The sequence below is a fragment of the Carcharodon carcharias genome, chromosome 31, assembly GCF_017639515.1.
Source record: "Carcharodon carcharias isolate sCarCar2 chromosome 31, sCarCar2.pri, whole genome shotgun sequence".
In the NCBI taxonomy this organism is placed as follows: Eukaryota; Metazoa; Chordata; class Chondrichthyes; order Lamniformes; family Lamnidae; genus Carcharodon; species Carcharodon carcharias.
Window position 1 is genome coordinate 28,856,244 of NC_054497.1, and position 20,907 is coordinate 28,877,150.

The 20,907-nt window shown below is 45.3% G+C and overlaps 1 protein-coding gene across 1 annotated transcript in view; it reads left to right on the forward strand.

Annotated features, from left to right (window-relative positions):
• The window catches only part of LOC121271719 (cold shock domain-containing protein C2-like), a 178,449-nt gene that overhangs the window by 151,994 nt on the left and 5,548 nt on the right, over positions 1 to 20,907 (forward strand). The window contains exon 2 of the mRNA XM_041177905.1: positions 17,539 to 17,727. Coding sequence (XP_041033839.1) covers positions 17,561 to 17,727 — 167 coding nt within the window. The 5' untranslated portion in view covers positions 17,539 to 17,560. The remainder of the gene's footprint in view (positions 1 to 17,538; positions 17,728 to 20,907) is intronic.

Consider the following 20,907-nt stretch of genomic DNA (forward strand, 5'->3'; position numbering starts at 1 on the left):
GTGAGGGAGTGCTGCACTGTCAGAGGGTCAGTACTGAAGGGAGTGCTGCACTGTCTGAGTCTCAGTACTGAGGGAGTGCTGCACTGTCAGAGGGTCGTACTGAGGGATCGCTGCAGTGTCTGAGGGTCAGTACTGAGGGAGTGCTGCACTGTCAGCAGGTTAGTACTGAGGGAATGCTGCAGGTCTGTCGGCGCAGAGGTGCTGTGTTGGATGAGACATTAAACCTCTCAGGTGGATGTGGATGTGCTGCGGTAATATTTGAGGAAGAGCAGGGTAGTTGTCCTGCCCAATAATTATCCTTCAGCCAATACTTAAAACAGATTATCAGGTTACTTATCACATTGCAGCTTGTGGTAGCTTGCTGTGCGCAGGTCCACTGCCACATTTCCTACATTACTGCAGTGAATACTTAAGAAATGATTTAATTGACTGTCGAGTGTTCTGGGATGTCTGGAGCTAGTGAGATATAGTGGGGAGATCAGGCTTTACCTTTGCAGTCAGTGTACGTTTTCTGTCCCAGCAAAGCTGACGATGAAGAGGTTTCCTCCATGAACGCAGACTGATTCATTTTTTTTCAGGTGAACACTGACCCAAGGATATTGATGCAAACATCAATTGATGAGAGTGGAGTGATAGAGCTGGGGGCAATTATATCTGTCATGTGTTTGTTTTACTGCTCAAAACAAGCAGTTAAAAATAACTCTTGCGTGGGATGAATTCTGAGCAGGCATAGAATTACACTGATGTTAAAACACCAGAAACAGGCCATTTAGTTGATATGGTCTATTCTGGCATTTATGCTCCACAGAAGCCATCCCCTATCCTTCTTCATCTCAATTTATCAGCATATCTGCTCATTGCTTTTTCCCTCATTTACTTATCCAGCTACTTTTTAACTGGACCAACCTTTGGCTACAAGAGCAGGTCAGAGGCTGGGAATTCTGTAGCGAGTAACTCACCACCTGAATTCCCAAAGCCTGTCCACCATCTACAAGGCATAAGTCAGGAGTGTGATGGAATACTCCCCACTTGCCTGGATGAGTGCAGCTCCCACAACACTCAAGAAGCTCGACACCATCCAGGACAAAGCAGCCCTGCTTGATTGGCACCACATCCACCACCCCTTCAGCATCCACGCCTCCCCCACTGATGCACAGTAGCAGCTGTGTGCACCATCTACAAGATGCACTGCAGCAACTCACCAAGGTTCCTTCAACAGCACCTTCCAAACCAGTGACCTCTACCACTTAGAAGGACAAGGGCAGCAGACACATTGGAACGCCACCACCTGCAAGTTCCCCTCCAAGTCACTCAAGACTTGGAAATATATCACTGTTCCTTCACTGTTGCTGGGTCAAAATCCTGGAACTCCCTCCCTAACAGCACTGTGGCTGTACCTACACCACATGGACTGCAGCGGTTCAAGAAGGCAGCTCACCCCCACCTTCTCAAGGGCCAGCATTATTATTATTATCATTATTGGCATCCGTCCATCTCAGGCAATGTTGGACTGTGCCCAGGGTCTATGTCACTTCTACATTGAACATTGTCTCTTGTGGCTGTAGAGGCCAATTTGTGACTGGCAGTCCCTTCCACAACCGGGGCAGGCGAATGGTGTTAGCCTGAGGTTGATTTATGTGTTTTATTTGCGATGGGCTCTCTTTTCTGACACCTCTCTATTTCTTCTCTGCTCTGCTTTTGTCCTGCCCTTCTTGACTGCTTGTCTGACTGACTTCCAGGCACGTTGATCAGCAGTGAGGACTTCCCATGCATTGACTCTCACCCTGTTCAACTTGAAGTCTCACTTAGACACCCCTGTACCACTGATGTGGGCGACCTGTTGGTCTTGCTCCTGTGAAGCAGCTTGGGATGTTTTATTACATAAAAACTGCTACATAAATACAAAGTTGTTATTGGTGATCCATAGCCTCAATAACCCAGTCAATCAAATATAAAATATATATATATATCATTTCCTCGATGTTGTTCTTTTTTATATAGTATGTGCCTTGGTACTGAGAATCCCAGATCTTTTCAAAGTTATTGATGTTTCAGTCACTATTGTCCTCCATCATCTTACCCCAGGGTTGCCATAGCTTCTATTCCTTGTATCTTATCCAGACTGTAAGTCAGGTATTCACATTAACTTTCTGTCTCAAACCACTTCAGCATTTCCGCTTTCTGTTTCACGAAATTCCACTTTGACTAAGGCTTCTTAGCCTTTCAGTTTACTGACTGAATGATACAACCCAGGGAGGGACCATTCAGCCCATCATGTGCCTGTGCCAGCTTTTCCTATTAAAACATATCCATCCAGAATAATTTATTTATTCTTTCTCGGGATGTGGGCATCCCTGGCTGAGCCAGCATTTATTGCCCATCCCTAATTGCCCTGGAGAAGGTGGTGGTGATTCGCCTTTTTGAACCATGTGGTGTAAGTACACCCACAGTGCTGTTAGGGAGGGAGTTCCAGGACTTTGACCCAGTGACAGTGAAGGAACGATGATAGGAATGGATATAAATATGTTAAAAGCAGTACAGAGGAGGTTCACTTGACTGATGCCTGGGATAGGGGGCTTATCTTACAAGGAAAGGCTGGACAGGTTGGGCCTGTATCAGTTGGAGTTTAGAATATTGAGAGGTAATCTTATTGAAACATAAGATCCTGAGGGTACTTGACAGGTTGGATACTGAAAGGATGTTTCACCTTGTGAGAGAGACTAGAACTAGGGGACACAGTTTAAAAATAAGGGGTCTCCCATTTAAGATGGAGAGAGAAGAAATTTTTTCTCTCAGAAGATTGTGAATTTTGGAACTCTCTTCCCCAGAGAGCGTTGGAGGCAGGGTCGATGAATATTTTCAAGGCAGAGGTAGATAGATTCTTGACTAGTAAGGGAGTCAACAGGTGAAATGTGGAGTTGAGGTCACAATCTGATGAGCCATGATCTTATTGAATGACGGAGCAGGCTCGAGGGGCTGAGTGGCCTCCTCCTGCTCCTAATTCATATGTTTGTATATGGTTCCAAGTCAGGATGGTTTGTAGCTTGGAGAGGAGCTTGCAGGTGGTGGTGTTCCCATGTGTCTGCTGTCCTTGTCCTTCTAAGCGGTAAAGGTCATGGGTTTGGAAGGTGCTGTCGAAGGAGCCTGGGTGACCTATCCATTTCACATGCACACAATCTATTTCCTTAATAGCACCTGCCATCACCCCCCATCCCCCCCACCTGCCCCCCCCCGACTCCAACGATGCACCAAAGTGCCCCTGACATTTAAAGGGCCACCGCCTGGCTCCCTGTTTCTCCTGCACACGCTTCTGTCTATTTTGCGGGATTGACCAGCATTCTGACAGTTCCCTTCATAATTTCTCTGGCTGGCTGAAGTTTCTTACAGCCCTGTCCTAGAAATCCAATGGTGCCACACCCCTTTCACAGGCGTTAAACAGATACCTAAGGATCCAAGGTGGTGGGTGGTGTGCATGCGCTCATTCCTTGCCAGTTGTCATTTTGGAGGCTGCTCTATTGGTGTCCAATCAACGGAGAAAATGTTATAAACTGAACATAAGGAATAGGAGTAGGAGTAGGCCATTTGGCCCATAGAGCCTGTCCTAACATTCAATAAGATCATCGCTGATCTGAATTAGGCCTTAGTTCCATTTTCCTGCCTGATTCCTATAACCCTTGACTTTCTTGTCTATCAAAAATCCACCTAACTCAGTCCCAAATAAATTCAATGACCCAGCCTCTCACTGCTCTCCGGTGAAGAGAATTCGATGTTTGATTAAAAATATTGAAATAAGTGTTTTAGGCTGATTGTGACATTGGGCTGTCCCAGCTCCTGATTCCCCACACACTCAGTAACCCTGGTGTAAACCAGGCAGCAAAGACCCTTCAAGCATGTGACTCAAAGGCCACAGGCCGGTCAGTTGGCGGCTTGTTCTACTTAACTGATAATTAAATTCTGTTGGCTAATTTCTGCCTTCCGCAACTGACTTCTGACTGCAGCTAACGCGGCCTCATCTTCCTGAGTGATGGAGCTGTCACCACATTTCTTGCTCCTGAAATGTAGGACAGGGTCTAAAGTTGGCCATTAGTGTGCAGGGAGCACACAGAGTGGTTGCTGAAAGAGATGGAGGACAAGATGGAAGGAAGGAGGGAAAAAGAGACTGAGGCCTGAAGGAACCCTGCGTGATGTCTCTTCAGAGTTGCCGCTTGCCACTGACTTTCCTCCAACACAAGTCGGCACCTTGGGCAGAAGGATGGAGAAAAATGGTGGGGTGGGGTGGGGGAGGGGTGGTGAAATCAAGCCCCAGGTTTTGATGGAATGTGTGTCTTCAACACTTTGTATGTCTAGAGCCATTGTCAGTAGCTGGGACTGAATCCTTGGCTTAGTGGTACTAGACATTCTTCTGAGTTAATAACCGTAAGGTTCAAACCCCACTCTGACCAGTGGAGGCTCCAGCTCTGAATTCACGTTCACTATTCAGTGGGATGTTTGTGTTTGTGCTCCTTGTATTGTATGGGCTGAGGAAACCTATAAAACGCTCCCCATCTGATAACGTGCCACATCAAAGGTTATTGCAGAAAATAAAAGCTCTTGGTAAAGGGGGTAACATATTACATGGATCAAAGATTGGTTGTCTAACAGGAAGCAGAAATTAGGCATAAATGGGTCTTTTTCAGGTTGGCAGGATGTAATGAACGGTGTGCCACAGGGATCAGTGCTGGGACCTCAGCTGACTACAATTTATATAAGTGACTTGGATGAGGGGATGGATGGGATGGTTGCCAAATTTGCTGGTAACACAAAGAGGGCTGTGCCCTCGGGTCCTAGTCTCTCCTACTAATAGAAACATCTTCCCCACGTCCACTCCATCCAGGCCTTTCAGTATCCTATAAGTTTCAATCAGATCCCCCCTCATCCTTCTAAACTCCATCGAGTATAGACCCAGAGTCCTCAAACGTTCCTCATATGTTAAGCCTTTCATTCCTGGGATCATTCTCGTGAACCTCCTCTGGACCCTCTCCAGGGCCAGCACATCCTTCCTGAGATACGGGGCCCAAATTGCTCACAATATTCTAAATGTGGTCTGACCAGAGCCTTATAAAGCCTCAGCAGCACATCCCTGCTTTTATATTCTAGTCCTCTTGAAATAAATGCCAACATTGCATTTGCCTTCCTAACTACCGACTCAACCTACAAGTTAAGAGAATCCTCGACTAGGACTCCCAAGTCCCTTTGCACTCCAGATTTCTGAATTCTCTCCCCACTTAGAAAATAGTCTATGCCTCTATTCTTCCTACCAAGTTCATGACCTCACACTTCCCCACGTTGTATTCCATCTGCCACTCTTTGCCCATTCTCCTAACCTGTCCAAATCCTTCTGCAGCCTCCCCGCCTCCTCAATACTACCTATCCCTCCATCTATCTTTGTATCATCTGCAAACTTAGCCAAAACGCCCTCAGTTCCTTCATCTAGATCATTAATGTATAAAGTGAAAAGTTGTGGTCCCAACACTGACCCCTGCGGAACTCCACTAGTCACCGGCTGCCATCCTGAGAAGGACCCCCTTATCCCCACTCTCTGCCTCCTGCCAGACAGCCAATCTTCTATCCATGCCTCTAACACCATGGGCTCTTATCTTACTGAGCAGCCTCCTATGCAGCACCTTGTCAAAGGCCTTCTGGAAGTCCAAGTAGATAACATCCATTGGCTCTCCTTTGTCTAACCTGCTCATTACCTCCTCAAAGAATTCTAACAGGTTTGTCAGGCATGACCTCCCCTTGATGAAACCATGCTTACTTTGCCCTATTTTACCATGTACTTCCAAGTATTCTGATATCTGATCCTTAATAATGGACTCTGAAATCTTACCAACGACCGAGATCAGGCTAATTGACCTGTAATTTCCCGTCTTTTGCCTAACTCCCTTCTTAAACAGGGGGGTTACATCAGTGATATTCCAGTCCTCTGGGACCCTCCCTGACTCCAGTGATTCCTGAAAGACCACCACTAACGCCTCCACTATCTCTTCAGCTATCTCCTTCAGAACTCTGGGGTGTAATCCATCTGGTCCGGGTGATTTATCCACCTTCAGACCTTTCAGTTTTCCTAGCACCTTCTCCTTGGTAATGGCCACCATACTCACCTCTGCCCCCCGACTCTCTTGAACTTTGGGGATGTTACTTGTATCTTCCACCGTGAAGACTGACGCAAAGTACCTATTCAGTTCCTCTGCCATTTCTTTGTTTTCCACTACTACTTCTCCAGCGTCATTTTCCAGCAGCCCAATGTCCACTTTTGCCTCTCTCTTACCCTTTATAAATCTAAAAAAACTCTTGCAATCTTCTTTTATATTACTGGCTAGTTTACCCTCATATTTAATCTTCTCCCTCCTTATTTCTTTTTCAGTTGTCCTCTGTTGGTCTTTGTAGGCTTCCCAATCCCCTGGTTTCCCACTGCTCTTTGCCGCATTGTATGCTTTCTCTTTAGCTTTTATGCTGTCCCTGACTTCCCTTGTCAGCCATGGTTGTCTCGTCCTCCCTTTAGTATGCTTCATCTTCCTAGGGATGAATTTTTGCTGTGTCTCCCAATTTACTCCCAGAAACTCCTGCTAAAGGAAGCTACATACAGATATAGATAGGCTAATTAAGTGGGCAAAAGCCTGGAAGATGGAGTATAATGTGGGCAAATGTGAAATTGTCCATTTTGGCAGGAAGAATAAAAGAGAAGCATATTATCTAAATGGTGAGAGGTTGCAGAACTCTGAGATTCATGTCCGACGTCTGAGTGCATGAATCACAAAAGGCTAGTGTGCAAGTACAGCACGTAATTAGGAAAGCTAATAGAATGTTATCATTTATTGAGAGGGGAATTGAATACAAAAGTGGGGATGTTATGCTTCAGTTGTACAGGGCACTAGTAAGACCTGGAGTACTGTGTACAGTATTGCGTCTCCTTATTTAAGGAAGGATATAAAAGCATTGGAAGCAGTTCAGAGAAAGTTTACCAGACTAATACCAGGAATGGGCGGGTTGTCTTATGAGGAAAGGGTTGGACGGACTAGGCTTGTAACCACTAGAATTTAGGAGAGTAAGAGGCAACTTAATTGAAACACTTAAAATCCTGAGGGGTCTTGACAAGGGTGGATGTGGAGAGGATGTTTCCACTTGTGGAAGAATCTAGAGCCTAGGGGTCACTGTTTAAAAATAAGGGGTCGCTCATTTAAAACAGAGATGAGGCGAAATTTTTTCTCTCTGAGGATCATGAGTCTTTGGAACTCTTTTCCTTAAAAGGCAATGGAAACAGAGTCTTTGAATGTTTTTAAGGCAGAGCTGGTAAGCAAGAGGGTGATAGGTTATCAGCGGTAGGTGGGATGCAGATTTCAGGTTACTATCAGATCAGCCATGGTCTTATTAAATGGCGGAACAGGCTCGAGGGGCTGAATAGCCTAGTCCTACTCCTTGTTTGTATGTTCGTGTGTGTGCACTCTATAGGACTAACCCCACTGTTGTCTGGCAAAAAGATGATTACAGCCACGGAGAGAGTGTTCGTAAAAGCAAAATACTGCAGATGCCGGAAATCTGAAATTAAAACAGAAAATGCTGGAATAACTTAACAGGTTTGGCAGCATGTGTGGAGAGAGAGAGAGAGGGAGAGAGAGAGGAACAGAGTTAACGTTTCGAGTCTGTATGACTCTTCTTCAGAGTTCATGTTGTGGCCTTCCAGCCTGTGAATCCTTCCGCAACTTTGCAGCTCTCCCTGGGGGGGGAAACAGTGTGAAGATATGAAAACAACATCATCAGTTTTATTGCTTTGGTAATATAGTGTGAGTAATCTCATTATCATTCAGTGCAGTCGAGCAATGTGATCTGATCCGTGCTGTTGCTATGCCATCGCTATGGTATGTTGCTAGGATTCATTGTGATGTGACACTGGGTGGGATGGAAAGAGGGGCCCATTCATTCAGATTTCTCCTGCTCTATTTTTTTTCCCTTATTGCTGTCTCTCTGCCACCCCCCACCCCCCACCCCCCCTCACCCCTTGGTTTCTTGGGGGCTGGTTTCAACCGAGTTGGCCGTTGATTGTCCTGTGGGTAGTAGCTTTCATCTCTTTTGGCTTCCCCTGAAGGTGCTGACCCCTTGCTAAGCTTTGGTTCAATGTACCAAGTCCCAGCCAGCCAGTGTTCAACTTGACCCTGAGTCGCCAATGCTGTTTGACTGTGGAAGCCATCACATGTAACTCTGATCCAGGCCTCACAATTCCACCAGGAGTCCCTGAAAGGGAATTGGGGACTGAAACCTTTGGCTCGTTTTCCTTTCCCTAATGGGTGCCAAGGCCAAATGTAGCACCTCAAACACCTGACAGCAAATTCAGGAGCTGGATCGGAGGCATATTCCTGGTCTGTCCAGCTCAACTGCTGATTGGTTGAAGCCGCAGAGTCATCAGGACCGCCAACCGAGTTGGCAGGGGCTGCTTACAAATCCCCTGCCAACTCACTTCATCTTTTCATCTTGCCCATCCTATAGACTTAGAAACCCAACTGAGTGACCAGTTGAGTTTGGTCACTGGTGTTGAGCATTGTGACCTCTGAACCAGGTGCTATTCTTCAGAAAATGGTCCTTTGTCTAATTGCAACCCATCTACCTTGAATCCCAACCTTACCCATTCCCTCACTACCACAATCCCACACCCTCATTATACAATCCCAACCCAGCCATTATACCATCCCAAGCCCACCACCCCATCCCCCACCCCACGGTCCCCTGGGGAAATGGTGGCAAAGTGGTAATGCCACTTGACTAATAATCCAGAGGCCCAGGCTAATGCACTAGGGACATGGCAGCTTGTGGAATTTAAATTCAGATAATAAACCTGGAATATAAAGCTAGTCTCAGTAATGGTGACCATGTAACCATCATCAATTATTGTAAAGACCCATTTGGTTCACTAATGTCCTTTAGGGAAGGAACTCTGCCGTCCTTACCCAGTCTGGCCTACACGTGACTCCAAACCCACAACAATATGGTTGACTCTAAACTGTTCTCTGAAATGGCCGAGCAAGGCATTCAGTTGAAGGGGAATTAAGGAACAAATGCTGGCCTTGGCAGTGATGCCCACATCCCATGAAAGAATAAATTAATAGGTTTGTTCTTGGGATGTGGGCATCACTGGCAAGACCAGCATTTGTTGTTCGTCCCCAATTGCCCATGACAAGATGGTGGCAAGATGCCTACTTGAACTGCTGTAGTCCATCTGGCATAGGTCCTGTTAGGGAGGGAGTTTCAGGATTTTGACGCAGCGACAGTGAAGGAACAGCGAAATATTTCCAAGTCAGGATGGTGAGTGGTTTCAAGGGGAGCTTCCAGGTGGTGGTGTTCCCATGTGTCTGCTACCCTTGTCCTTCTCGATGGTAGTGGTCGTGGGTTTGGAAGGTGTTGTCTAAGGAGCCTTGGTGAATTCCTGCTGTGCATCTTGTAGATGGTACACACTGTTGCTACTGCGCATCGGTGGTGGAGGGAATGAATGTTTGTGGGTTGGGTACCAGTCAAGCGGCTACTTTGTCCTGGATGGTGTTGAGCTTCTGAATGTTATGGGAGCTGCACTCATCCAGGCAAGTGGAGAGTATACCATCACACTCCTGACTTGTGCCTTGTAGATGGTGGACAGACTTTGGGGAGTCAGAAGGTGAGTTACTCACCGCAGGATTCCCAGCCTCTGACCTGCTCTTGTAGCCACTGTATTTATATGGCTAGTCCAGTCCAGCTTCTGGTCAATGGTAACCCCACAGGATGTTGATAGTAGGGGATTCAGCAATGGTAATGCCGTTGAATGTCAAGGGGTGATAGTTGGATTCTGTCTTGTTGAAGATGATCATTACCTGGTATTTGTGATATCTGATAGGTGGCTGGCTGCAAGCTGTGTGCTTTGTAAAGCAGGAGGGGCAGGAATCTTTCATGAAGCCCCTTTTAAGGGAAGCTGTTTTAAGGTTGTTCATCGTCAGGACACATGGGAGGTGAATGACCAATCCACCTGTTCCTAAAAGCTCACTCGTGGTCCCCTATGCTGCAGATTTGTGGAATCGTGAGGCTGAAACAGGCAGGTACACTGACCGCCTACTGAAAGGCCTCTTTAGAAATGGAGATGTGAGTGCCTGTGTTGACCTGTTTACCAACCACAGTTTGAAGCAGCTTCCAGCTTGTTAAGGTCAATTTATCCCAGTGAAGAATCGGAAGCCCGTGTCTCTCACTTACTCTGCCTCAGGAGTCATAACCCTCAGGATAAGAGGATGGCCATTTTGGACTGGGATGAAGAGAAATTTCATCGCACAGGGAGTTGTGAATTTTTGGAACTTTCTACCCCAGAGGCTCAGTCGTTGAGTATGTTCAGGGCAGAGGTCAATTAGATTTATGCAAAGGTAGAGTTGAGGTAGAAAATCAGTCATGATCTCACTGAATTATGAAGCAAGCTCAAGGGGCTGAATGACCTCTCCCAGCTCCAATTTCTTATGTTCAGTGTGCGTCCTTTTCTGTTTTATGTATTTCACCCTCGCTGCCTCTGTATTCTCTCTCTTTCTGTGTATCTTTCTTACTGTACCTTACTCTGTGTCCATCAAACTCTCTCTGTCCATCTGCCTCTCTCGCTCTCTTTGTGAAACCAAGCTGTTTTCTTTCCAGCTGTTTAGTGCAAAGAGAGAATCTGCACAGAGTAGCTTAGCAACTTGAGGGGTTAAAGACCTTATCCGCTGCCAAGGTTAATCCCTCTGAGGAGGGAGAGCCTGAGAGTCTCACACTGCAGCACGTATCAGGATAAGCAGATGCAGCTTGATCCTGGCACTGGCTGAGCAGTTGGATCTCTGCTGCTCTGTGGTCAGGAAGCTTTGTCCTTTCTGAAAGATTCTTACTGCGTTCTTTCTCCTTATTTGCTCCTCACTTTCAGTTCCTTGATTTTTTTTATCCCATTCCTCAGTCTCTTTCCCAATACGTCAGCTGTTTATTGGAGCACAGTCATGGACACATCAATCAAAATATGTTTATCTCTCTTTCTCTTTTGCATCCTGTCTCTCTCTTTCTGTCCTTTGTGCCTCTCTTTATCTCTCGTGCTCTGTCCTATATGTGTATGTCTCTCTCTCTCTTTTTCTGTCCTTTGTGCCTTTCTCTCTCTATTTGTCCTTTGTGTCTCTCTGTCTTGCTCTGTCCTTTGCGTGTGTGTCTCTCTCTCTCTCTCTCTCTCTCACACACTGTTCTTTGGGCCAAATTTTCCTCTCCCGACACTGAGCAAGCCCATGACGGGGGATGAAACTGAGGGCATGCAGGGCTACAACTTCAAACTTGACAGGCCACCAATTTCCCTAGGCTGGGAAATGAGGCGAGTTGTGACCTGACACGCACTTAAAGCGATGCCCAGTTCGCCATTTAAATGCCTATTCCAAATACAATATTCACAGAATCACAGTATCTTTAAGGCACAGAAGGAGGCCATTCGGCCCATCTTGTCTGTATTCCCCTTAGGTTGCTATTTTCATGGAGGTTGGTGGGCTCCTGCAAGCTGTGGGAACCATGTCAGGTAAATAACTTTGTGACCCTTGGGAAAGCCTGCTGTGGAGTTGGGAATCTTTTGACAAATAAGTTTAAAAGCTCTTGCCAGCCATAACTGTCATAATTAGATGCTGTTTGAAAAGTTAAATATGTTTTCAATTCAGTGATTCATCATATGGCTCTATCCTTAAAAGGTAAGAGACCATTAAATTGACCAGCACTGCGTAAGGATTCACATGCATTAATGTACTTTCTCCACTAGATAAAGTCCACTTCTGCATTCTACAGTATTGTTATGGACAGAGGGTGATTAATTTGAACAGCCCTAATCTCGCCTCTCACTACCTGTCCATAAACAGAAAGGTGTTTTTGATTTCTGATTTCTCCTTTTATTAGTGTTGGCATATTTTCCCCAGCCCTTTGGTTTTTTCCCCAGTCCTCTATTAATAACCCCACAGCAAACCCGAGATAAGGCAAAATAAGAGGGTTGAATTATTTTATACACACACAAAACACAGGAAAGGGGTTTCACAACACCCACCCCTTCTTGCACTCATACAATAGAAGAGGTATTAGGGAAAGAAAAGGGTACAGGGCAATACCACAATAAAAATAAGAGTTATGTTCACATTGAGTCCATGATTGAAAAATCCAGTGATGTATTCCTTCAGAGATTAGCCGGCTGGAACTGTTGCAGGGTGGTTCCATTTTCTAGAAGCGAGGACTTCCACATTGGGAGAAGGCACATAGAGATGAATTAGTCTTGAAGGCACAGATACAGAAGTTCCAATGTTCCAGTAGTTCACGGTGTAGATGAGGGCCAGGCACTTCACCTGGAGAGAACTCTTTCTATTGCTACCTGTTAGATGATAAAACGTTGGACTGCCTGGGTTCAGTTCCACATGGCAATATTGTAAGTTCTAGTGGCTTGGTTGGGGGTGTTGCGGGGGGAGGGGGGGGCTTCATGTGACATATCTCCCACTTCATCTCCTGGGTCTTGTTCAAATTATGTATTTTCCGAGGTCTGGAATCTTGAGGTGTTTAATAGAGGAATCAGGGTTTCTTTTGTCATTTGCAGACACACCGTCTCCATTGGCCAGAGCTCTGTATTAGAAATGCAAAGGGGATTGATGCATTTCTTTGGAACTTGATTGTCGGCAGTCACAGAGGTCATTAGCACCTCTTTAAAGAAAACGGTCCCTGCCGGTTTCTGAAGGTTAAAAATTCCTCTGGCTAGACAGGGTAAAGCGTTGTCCATTTTTAACAATAAAAATAATAATTTTATAAAGTAGCCAGGTTGATGTAGATATATATATATACATATATAGGACAGAATATTATGCTTGAGCGTTATATCATGTGCAATGATGTCGGATGTCATAGAGCACTCACGTGATATTTCGTTCGGTGGGTGTGTGTCGGAGTTGGCTGCGCGCCACCGATAATTATAAAGCCCATTAACAATCTAATTAAATTCAAATCTACGTTGCCCGTTCAACCTTACAGTTGACGGGAAGGTGAAAAGGCCGAGCGGCCTTTACATTTTTTAGAAAACTTCGTTCACAAGTGGGATGAGGTTTCCTAAAGCAAATGAGCATTAAATAATAACTTTCTTTTGGGATTAAAAACATGCTCCATCTATGTGACAGAGTCGTATGAGGGGGCATGTTTTATTAAATTTGAACTACTGGAACATTGGAACTTCTGTATCTGTGCTTTCAAGACTAATTCATCTCTACGTGCCTTCTCCCAATGTGGAAGTCCTCGCTTCTGGAAAATGGAACCACCCTGCAACAGTTCCAGCCGGCTAATCTCTGAAGGAATACATCACTGGATTTTTCATTCATGGACTCAATGTGAACATAACTCTTATTTTTATTGTGGTATTGCCCTGTACCCCTTTCTTTGCCTTATCCCTCTTCTATTGTATGAGTGCAAGAAGGGGTGGGTGTTGTGAAACCCCTTTCCTGTGTTTTGTGTGTGTATAAAATAATCCAACCCTCTTATTTTGCCTTATCTCAGGTTTTCTGTGGGGGTTATTAATAGAGGATTTTTGTCTTTATTAATTTTTTAAACAGCACTTCAATCTCCCTGAGGCATGGAGCTGTCTGGAAGATTGAAGTGCCCTTTCTCGTGTATACGCAAACTGCCTGCTTGTCCTCCCTCCCCCCACCCGCACAGTCAGCGCTCGGCGCTACTGCTCGCAATCCATGCAGGGCGGGCCTTAGTTGGCCCCCCCAGCATGAAATCGTGGTGTGGAGCCGATTGCAGGCCTCTGCCCACCCCCACCGAGCAACCCTGCCAAAGGCAAAATCCTGCCCATTGATATATAGATAGAAATAGATAGAGATAAATAGAGATATATATCCCTTCTGGCCAGGAGAGTATGGAGAATCAGATATGAATCTATGTTAGGGAAGCCTGTGGTTTGATTTTCACTGATTTAATATCTTGACAACTGCTGAGGCTTTAATGCACTCTTCCAGTATCTACTAGGTACAGAACCATACTCCCCACTTGCCTGGACGAGTGCAGCTCCCACAACAATCAAGAAGCTTGACACCATCCAGGACAAAGCAGCCCACTTGATTGGCACCACATCCACAAACATTCACTCCCTCCACCACTGACGCACAGCAGCAGCAGTGTGTACCATCTACCAGGTGCACTGCAGGAATTCACCAAGGCTCCATAGACAGCACCTTCCAAACCCACAACCACTACCATCTAGAAGGACTAGGGCAGCAGATAGATGGGAACACCACCACCTGGAAGTTCCCCTCCAAGTCACTCATGATCCTGACTTGGAAATATATCGCCGTTCCTTCACTGTCGCTGGGTCAAACTCCTGGAACTCCCTCCCTAACAGCACTGTGGGTGTACCTACATGACATGGACAGCAGCGGTTCAAGAAGGTAGCTCACCACCATCTTCTCAAGGGCAATAAGGGATGGACAATAAATGCTAGCCTAGCTATTGATGCCCACATCCCATGACTGAATTTTCAAAAATAAAGAATCAATGAGCTATATAATAACACTGGCAAGTCTTGGAAACGCTCATGAAACTGTCAACATAAGCAAAAAGCCATTCAAAAACCCCTTAGAAAATCCCTCTTACAAGCTCATAAAATTGTCAATCAACTACAGTCATCCATACCCCTAATGAAAAAAGCTTTAATCCACTGAACATTTCCCAATCTTGTTTAAACAAACAAACAAAAATTGAGAAACCACTTAAAAGAAAGATATACTTATTACAAGCTCAAAAAATGGAATCAAACAAAGTTAGCTGTCCCCTTTGCAGATGTATACATTCCCCACAGGTTGAATCCATAAGTGCACCTTGGAGCTCAGCCATGCATTCATAATAAGATTTCATCTTGCAACAATATCAACAAATCAGGCTAAACAGATGCCCAGACATCTGTTTAATCTGATGGCCTAACTATGAGTGTCTGGCTAAGCTCTAAGAACCATTAATAGATTTAGCCCTGTGGGGAATGTTTATACAACTGAGGAAACTTTTAGCTTTGTTTGACTGACAGGTTTATGAGCTTGTAATAGGTTTATCGCCCTTTAGAGTGAGTCTTCAATGTCTGTTTGTTTACTTGGACAACATTCGGAGAGCCTAAGTGAATTAAAACTTTTTTCAATGGGATTATGAATGGCTGTGTTTGATTGACAGTTTTATGAGCTTGTAAGAGGAATTTTTCTAAGGGTTTTTAAATGATTTTTTTCTTATTTTGACAGTTACATGAGCATTTCAAAGACTTGCTAGTGTTATCATATGGCTCATTGGCTCCATACCTATGGATTCCAGAGCAGTAGGTGGAATCCAGGTTAGAGGAAGGATGTGATTGCACTAGAGCGAGTGCAGAGGATATTTACCAGGATGTTGCCTGGGCTGGAGATCTTTAGCTATGAGGAGAGATTGGATAGACTGGAGTTATTTTCCTGGAGCAGAGGAGGTTGAGGGGGGACATAATTGAGGTATATAAAATTATGAGGGGCATAGATGGGGTAGACAGGAAGGATTTTTCCTCATGGTGGAGGGATCAATAACCAGGGGGCATAGATTTAAGGTAAGGGGCAGGAGGTTTAGAGGGGATGTGGGGAAGAATTTTTTCATGCAGAGAGTAGTGGGAATCAGGAACTCACTGCCTGAAAGTGTGGTAGAGGTAGAAACCCTCATAACATTTAAGAAGTATTTGGATGTGCACTCGCAATGCCCAAGGCATACAAGGCTATGGGCCTAGTGCTGGAAAATTGAATTAGAATTGTTAGATACTTGTTTGACCAGTGCAGATTTGATGGGCCGAAGGGCCTTTGTCTGTGCTGTGGACCTCTATGACTCAATGACTCTATGAGTAGATATGGAGGGTGCATGGAAGTAGGGAAGGGTCATGGAGGTATGAAAAATGTATGGAGGGGGTATGGGGGCGGAGGGGGCCGGGGAGTATGGAGTGGGTATGGAAGGGGTATACTGCAGTGGGGGGGGGGATGCTGGTGTGGGGTGAGTGCTAGGGAGCCTAATAACCATGAATATGACCACACTGGTGTTCCAGTGAACAGGGGCGAGCCTTCTAACCTGTCCACCTTGGCCTCCATTGCTGCCTTGGACCTGCTTTGGGTGGCAGGGGCCCCACTCCAGCCCATACCTGCCTCCTCAGGAAGAAACTTCCATGTGAATGGCCTGACTTTCAGGAGTCAGGAACATGATGTCGGGAAATGCCCCAACTCATGTTTCCCATTACTGAGGGGAAAATTAGGCCCTTTCTGTCACCCTGTCTACTTTGTGTGTGTGTGTGTGAGAGTGTGTTTGAGAGAATGTGTCTCTCCCTCTCTCTCTGTTATTTCTCTCTCTCTCTCTCTCTCTTTCTCTGTATCTCTGTGTCTGGATCAGCTCAGAAAGGCTCTCGTCAATACTTAGTGTTGCCAACCCTCCTGGGTTGCCCTAGAGCCTCCAGAAACTAATCAGGATTTACTTTGAACACTCTTATTTATTAATCACAAAAATATTGGAGAGGTGGGAGGTCATGTGACAAAATCACCAGGAATACATTTAATTAGAGTTGGCAACTTGAGTGATGGTTAAGCAGGAGAGGTTAATACTCGGTCCTTTCATCTCTGGTATGAATTTCAGCCAAGGTGAGAACACAAGACAAACTTTGCTTTGTAGGTGATGACATGAGGCTGAGTAATCTCAGCCTATTGGCAAATACCCAGCACATAAATTGTCAGCCTTACCTAAGGGGCATTTATCTTATGGTTTGTCCCAGGTCTTGGCAAATCAACCTACATGCAACACTTTCCAGACACCGAACTGGTTGCAGCCTTTGAGTAGGCCCCGTAAAAGCAAGTGCCGGAGCTCTGTGTTCATGTTATGTTAGTTGTATTCACCAGGTTAAGGATGAACAGGTGGAGGGTATTGATTGATTAAGTATCTTGAGCACATATTACGTGGGACTGCTGGGACACTGGGTTGGTAGGTAGAAGGCAGACATATGCAATGCTGCATTCTGCAAATAAATGAAGTGATCAAGAAAAGGATTTACATCTAGTTTCAGACAGCACCATCTGGCTTGGGATCTGTTGATCATTCTGTGCTTGCCCCATGTGACTCTGCGGTGTGCAAACATGACGGAACTGGTTCCTGATCCAATGTCCTGGCATATTTGGCATCGTGCTTCCCAGATCAATGGGACGGTCATATTATGGGTCTGTGTCAGTGGCAGTAAAGGCACAGAGATCCTGCAGGCTGCGTAACAACATCATTGGAGCAATGTAACATGGGTTTCAGAGAGAGAGAGCACAGAGAGTACAGGACTGGAGAGTATGAACACTAGAAGGGCAATGGCACCCAGGCACCTCCTAGTGGCCGATTTTGGGAGAGTGAACGGACAAGCCTATTGCTCAACTCCAGCATGGTTGGTCTGCAATGGGAGTGGGGAGGGAAACAAGAGCAAACTGGATTCTAACATTGGTCCCTTTCCTTTTCTCACAGACAGGAATCCTCACAAAGCGCCATGTCATCCGAGCAGGGGGAGACTTCACCCTCACAGGCACCTGATTCACCGGTGTCCCCGCCGTTATCATACTTCCGCGATAGCATTAAAACCTGGGAGCGGAACAACTCTCTCCTTGTGGATCTGCCCAGCCCCCTCCCCACCAAACGTACCCGCACCTACTCTGCGTAAGTATTTCCCAGAGCACAGCTTTACCAATGATTACCAACTACTGTGTTGATCAATAAGCTTCTTACACACACTGAAGTCAACGCTTATTAAGCACATGTTAAATACTCTGTACACTTATCAGGTAATACTGACAACTGGGGATTCGGACGTGTTACAATTCTGTACAAAATGTGTTCACTATCTCAGGCCTTTACAAATCCAAATCCTCATGGCGATATTTCTCTCACACTGACTACATTACCATTTGCAGTTTCTGCATTCCACCATTACACAAAACGTTAAAATACAATTCCACATGTGGAGATTTTCATCGAACGTGTCCCTTATCACTAACTACTTTCTTTACTTGGTGCTCTTTTTCCCACTAGGTTGGTGTAACGCCCTTTATTTGTCACCTTATCACTCTTATTTCACATTACTGCTATTACTGCTTTAACTATATGTCTGTCCGTCTTTGATTCTGTTGCCAGGAGTACTAGTCAATCTACCAATCAACAGAAATCCCGATATTGGTCTTTCCCTTTCCATTACCCATGGAGATCTGGAATGAGTATGCAATAAAGATAGATCTTGAATTAATTCCCCCTTAACTCTGGTAATTACTTCATGCTGCAGCTGACCATTGATGGAAGGTCAGCCTCAATCCAAAGCTCAGTCATTCATGACAAAGCCTATTGACCCCATGCTATCCCCTTGTACAGCAATCCAGTCAGTCCTATCTATGACCCTGATGTTTATTTCCCTCAAGTTCCTTTTTAAATCATTGATCATCTCTGCGTCCATCACCCAGTGAATTCCAGGCCATTATCACTCGCTGCGTAAAAAAAGCTCTTCCTGTCACACCAGCAAACCACACCCCGACCACAGCAGCCCCCCCCCACCCCTGACCCCACCCCCACTGCATCTCTTGCCCTAAACTTTGGGCCAGATTTTTGTGGAGGGGGCAGGAAGGTCGAGTGGGGGAACTTTCCGGCCTGGCAGACCCCTCCTTTAAACGGGTTCCTGCCCACCATATTTCCGTGTTGGGGAGGTTGGGTGGGGTGGTGGAGGAGGTGAGGGCGGGATGGAGTTGAGCCTGCCATCTCTGGAGGCAAGTCCAAGGCGGTAACAGAGGCGGGTTGATGGCCAAGCTGACAGGTGGGATGCCCACTTACTGGGACCGGCCCATTTTTCCTGATGAATGCCAGGTCTTCAAACCCTCACTCCTCACCCCTACCTACCCTGCATGCCCCTACCATGTCCCTCATATCCCCCATGCCTCCTCCATTCTCCCTCATAAACCCCAAGGCACCTCATGCCACCTCCAGCCATACGTCCTCCATAGCCACTCTCCGGCATCCACCACGGGCAGACCTCAGGAGCCACGTCTTTTAAATGAAGATAAAAAAAGTAAACTTCTAACAATCTGATAGAGCTCTCACTCAAACCTGTTTCCTACCATCAAAAACTCTCATTCAGAGAACCTATTCAAAAAAATAATAAATCCCCTCAAGTGGTCAATCTGTTGTAAAAACAAATAATCATCTATTTCACTAACCACATCAAAGACAGATAATCCTTTCATAACCTCATAAAATGGTCAATCAAAATGTGAACATAGGCACCCCCTCCTCTGCTGAGATAAGTGTTCTTGGAGCTTTTGAAATTGAGCCAAGCATTCTTAATGGGCTCAGCTATCAACAAACCATTTGGAAAGTAAACAATGGTGTTTATTGAAATTGAAAAAACAAGTGGCCTTTTTTCCCTAAGTTACTCCAGATGTTTGTCAATCACAGAATCATAGAAATTTAATGGCACAGAAGGAGGCCATTCGGTCCATCATGTCCACACCGACTCTGCAAATGAGCATTGTGACCTATTTACTCTGTCCAGCTCCATCATGATTTTGAACATCTCTATTAAATTTCTCTTCGCCTTCTCCTCTTCAAGGAGAACAGTCCCAACCTCTCCAATCTATCTTCATAACTGAATCTCCTTATCCCTGGAACCATTCTTGTAAACCTCTTCTGCACTGTCTCCAATGTGTTCACATCCTTCATATAGTGTGGCGCCCAGAACTGTACACAATACTCCAACTGAGGTCTAACCAGTGTCTTATATAAATTCAACATAACCTCCCTGCTTGTGTACTCTATGCCCCTATTAATAAAGCCCAGGATACTTTACGCTTTATTAACTGCTCTCTCCACCTGTCCTACCAGCTTCAATGATCAATGCACATATACACCCAGGTCTTTCTGCTCCTGCACCCCTTCAAAATTTCACCCCTTATTTTATATTGTCTGACCATGTTCTTTCTACCAAAATGCATCACCTCACACTGCTCCACATTGAGCTTCATCTACCTCCTATCAAAGTAGTCCAGGAGCAAGTGGGAGCTTTTTCCCTCTGAGTGAAAGCTACTGATTTTTTTTTTTCGGTTTAAAAGAGCTCAGGGTGTTTAAATCACTTCAGGTCATTACACTAAAGATGCCATGCAGTGTTTTTTTTTTTCAGTTTTGAATGCATAAGAACCGTCTTTCCAATTGGAGAAGAACTCTATAATGCATCTCACACTTAAACAAAGCTGATCAATGTAATGGTCAATTCAACTTGCAGGATAGAGCCCTATAATCAATCACTGCAGCTAAAACATATTTACAATAAAGCATCTAACCATTGAAGCTGGGAAACCAAATGGTTTTGTTTGTTTTTCAAAGTCCATCAGTGAAAGAATTTCAGGAGTAGGTGACTGGTTTTATTTTGGTTACCCGCTTGTGACCGGGTTTCTGAGAGGCTGTGAACCACATCTACTTACAAGCCCAGCTTCTCCAGCCTAACCTGGTAGCTAAAATCCCTCATCCCTGGAACTATTCTGGTAAATCCGCTCTGCATCCTTTGAAACACCCTCACATCCTTCCTAAAGTGTGGTGACCAGTAATCATTTCTTGTAAATTGAATCATACTTCACTGTGTAGTAACTAGGCTGAACATTACTACGGAGCAGAGGACAATCAATAAGATTAGCACACTTCAGGATAGTGTGATCTGGGCCAGGATTTTCCAGCCATGTTGTGGCGGGATCTTGAGATTCAGAGGCCCAGCCAAATGTCTATTAACTTTCGGCGGACTGGACGATCCCAGTGGCGTACAGGGCCAGAAAATCCCACCCCTGGTCTTATTTAACACTGCTGCTC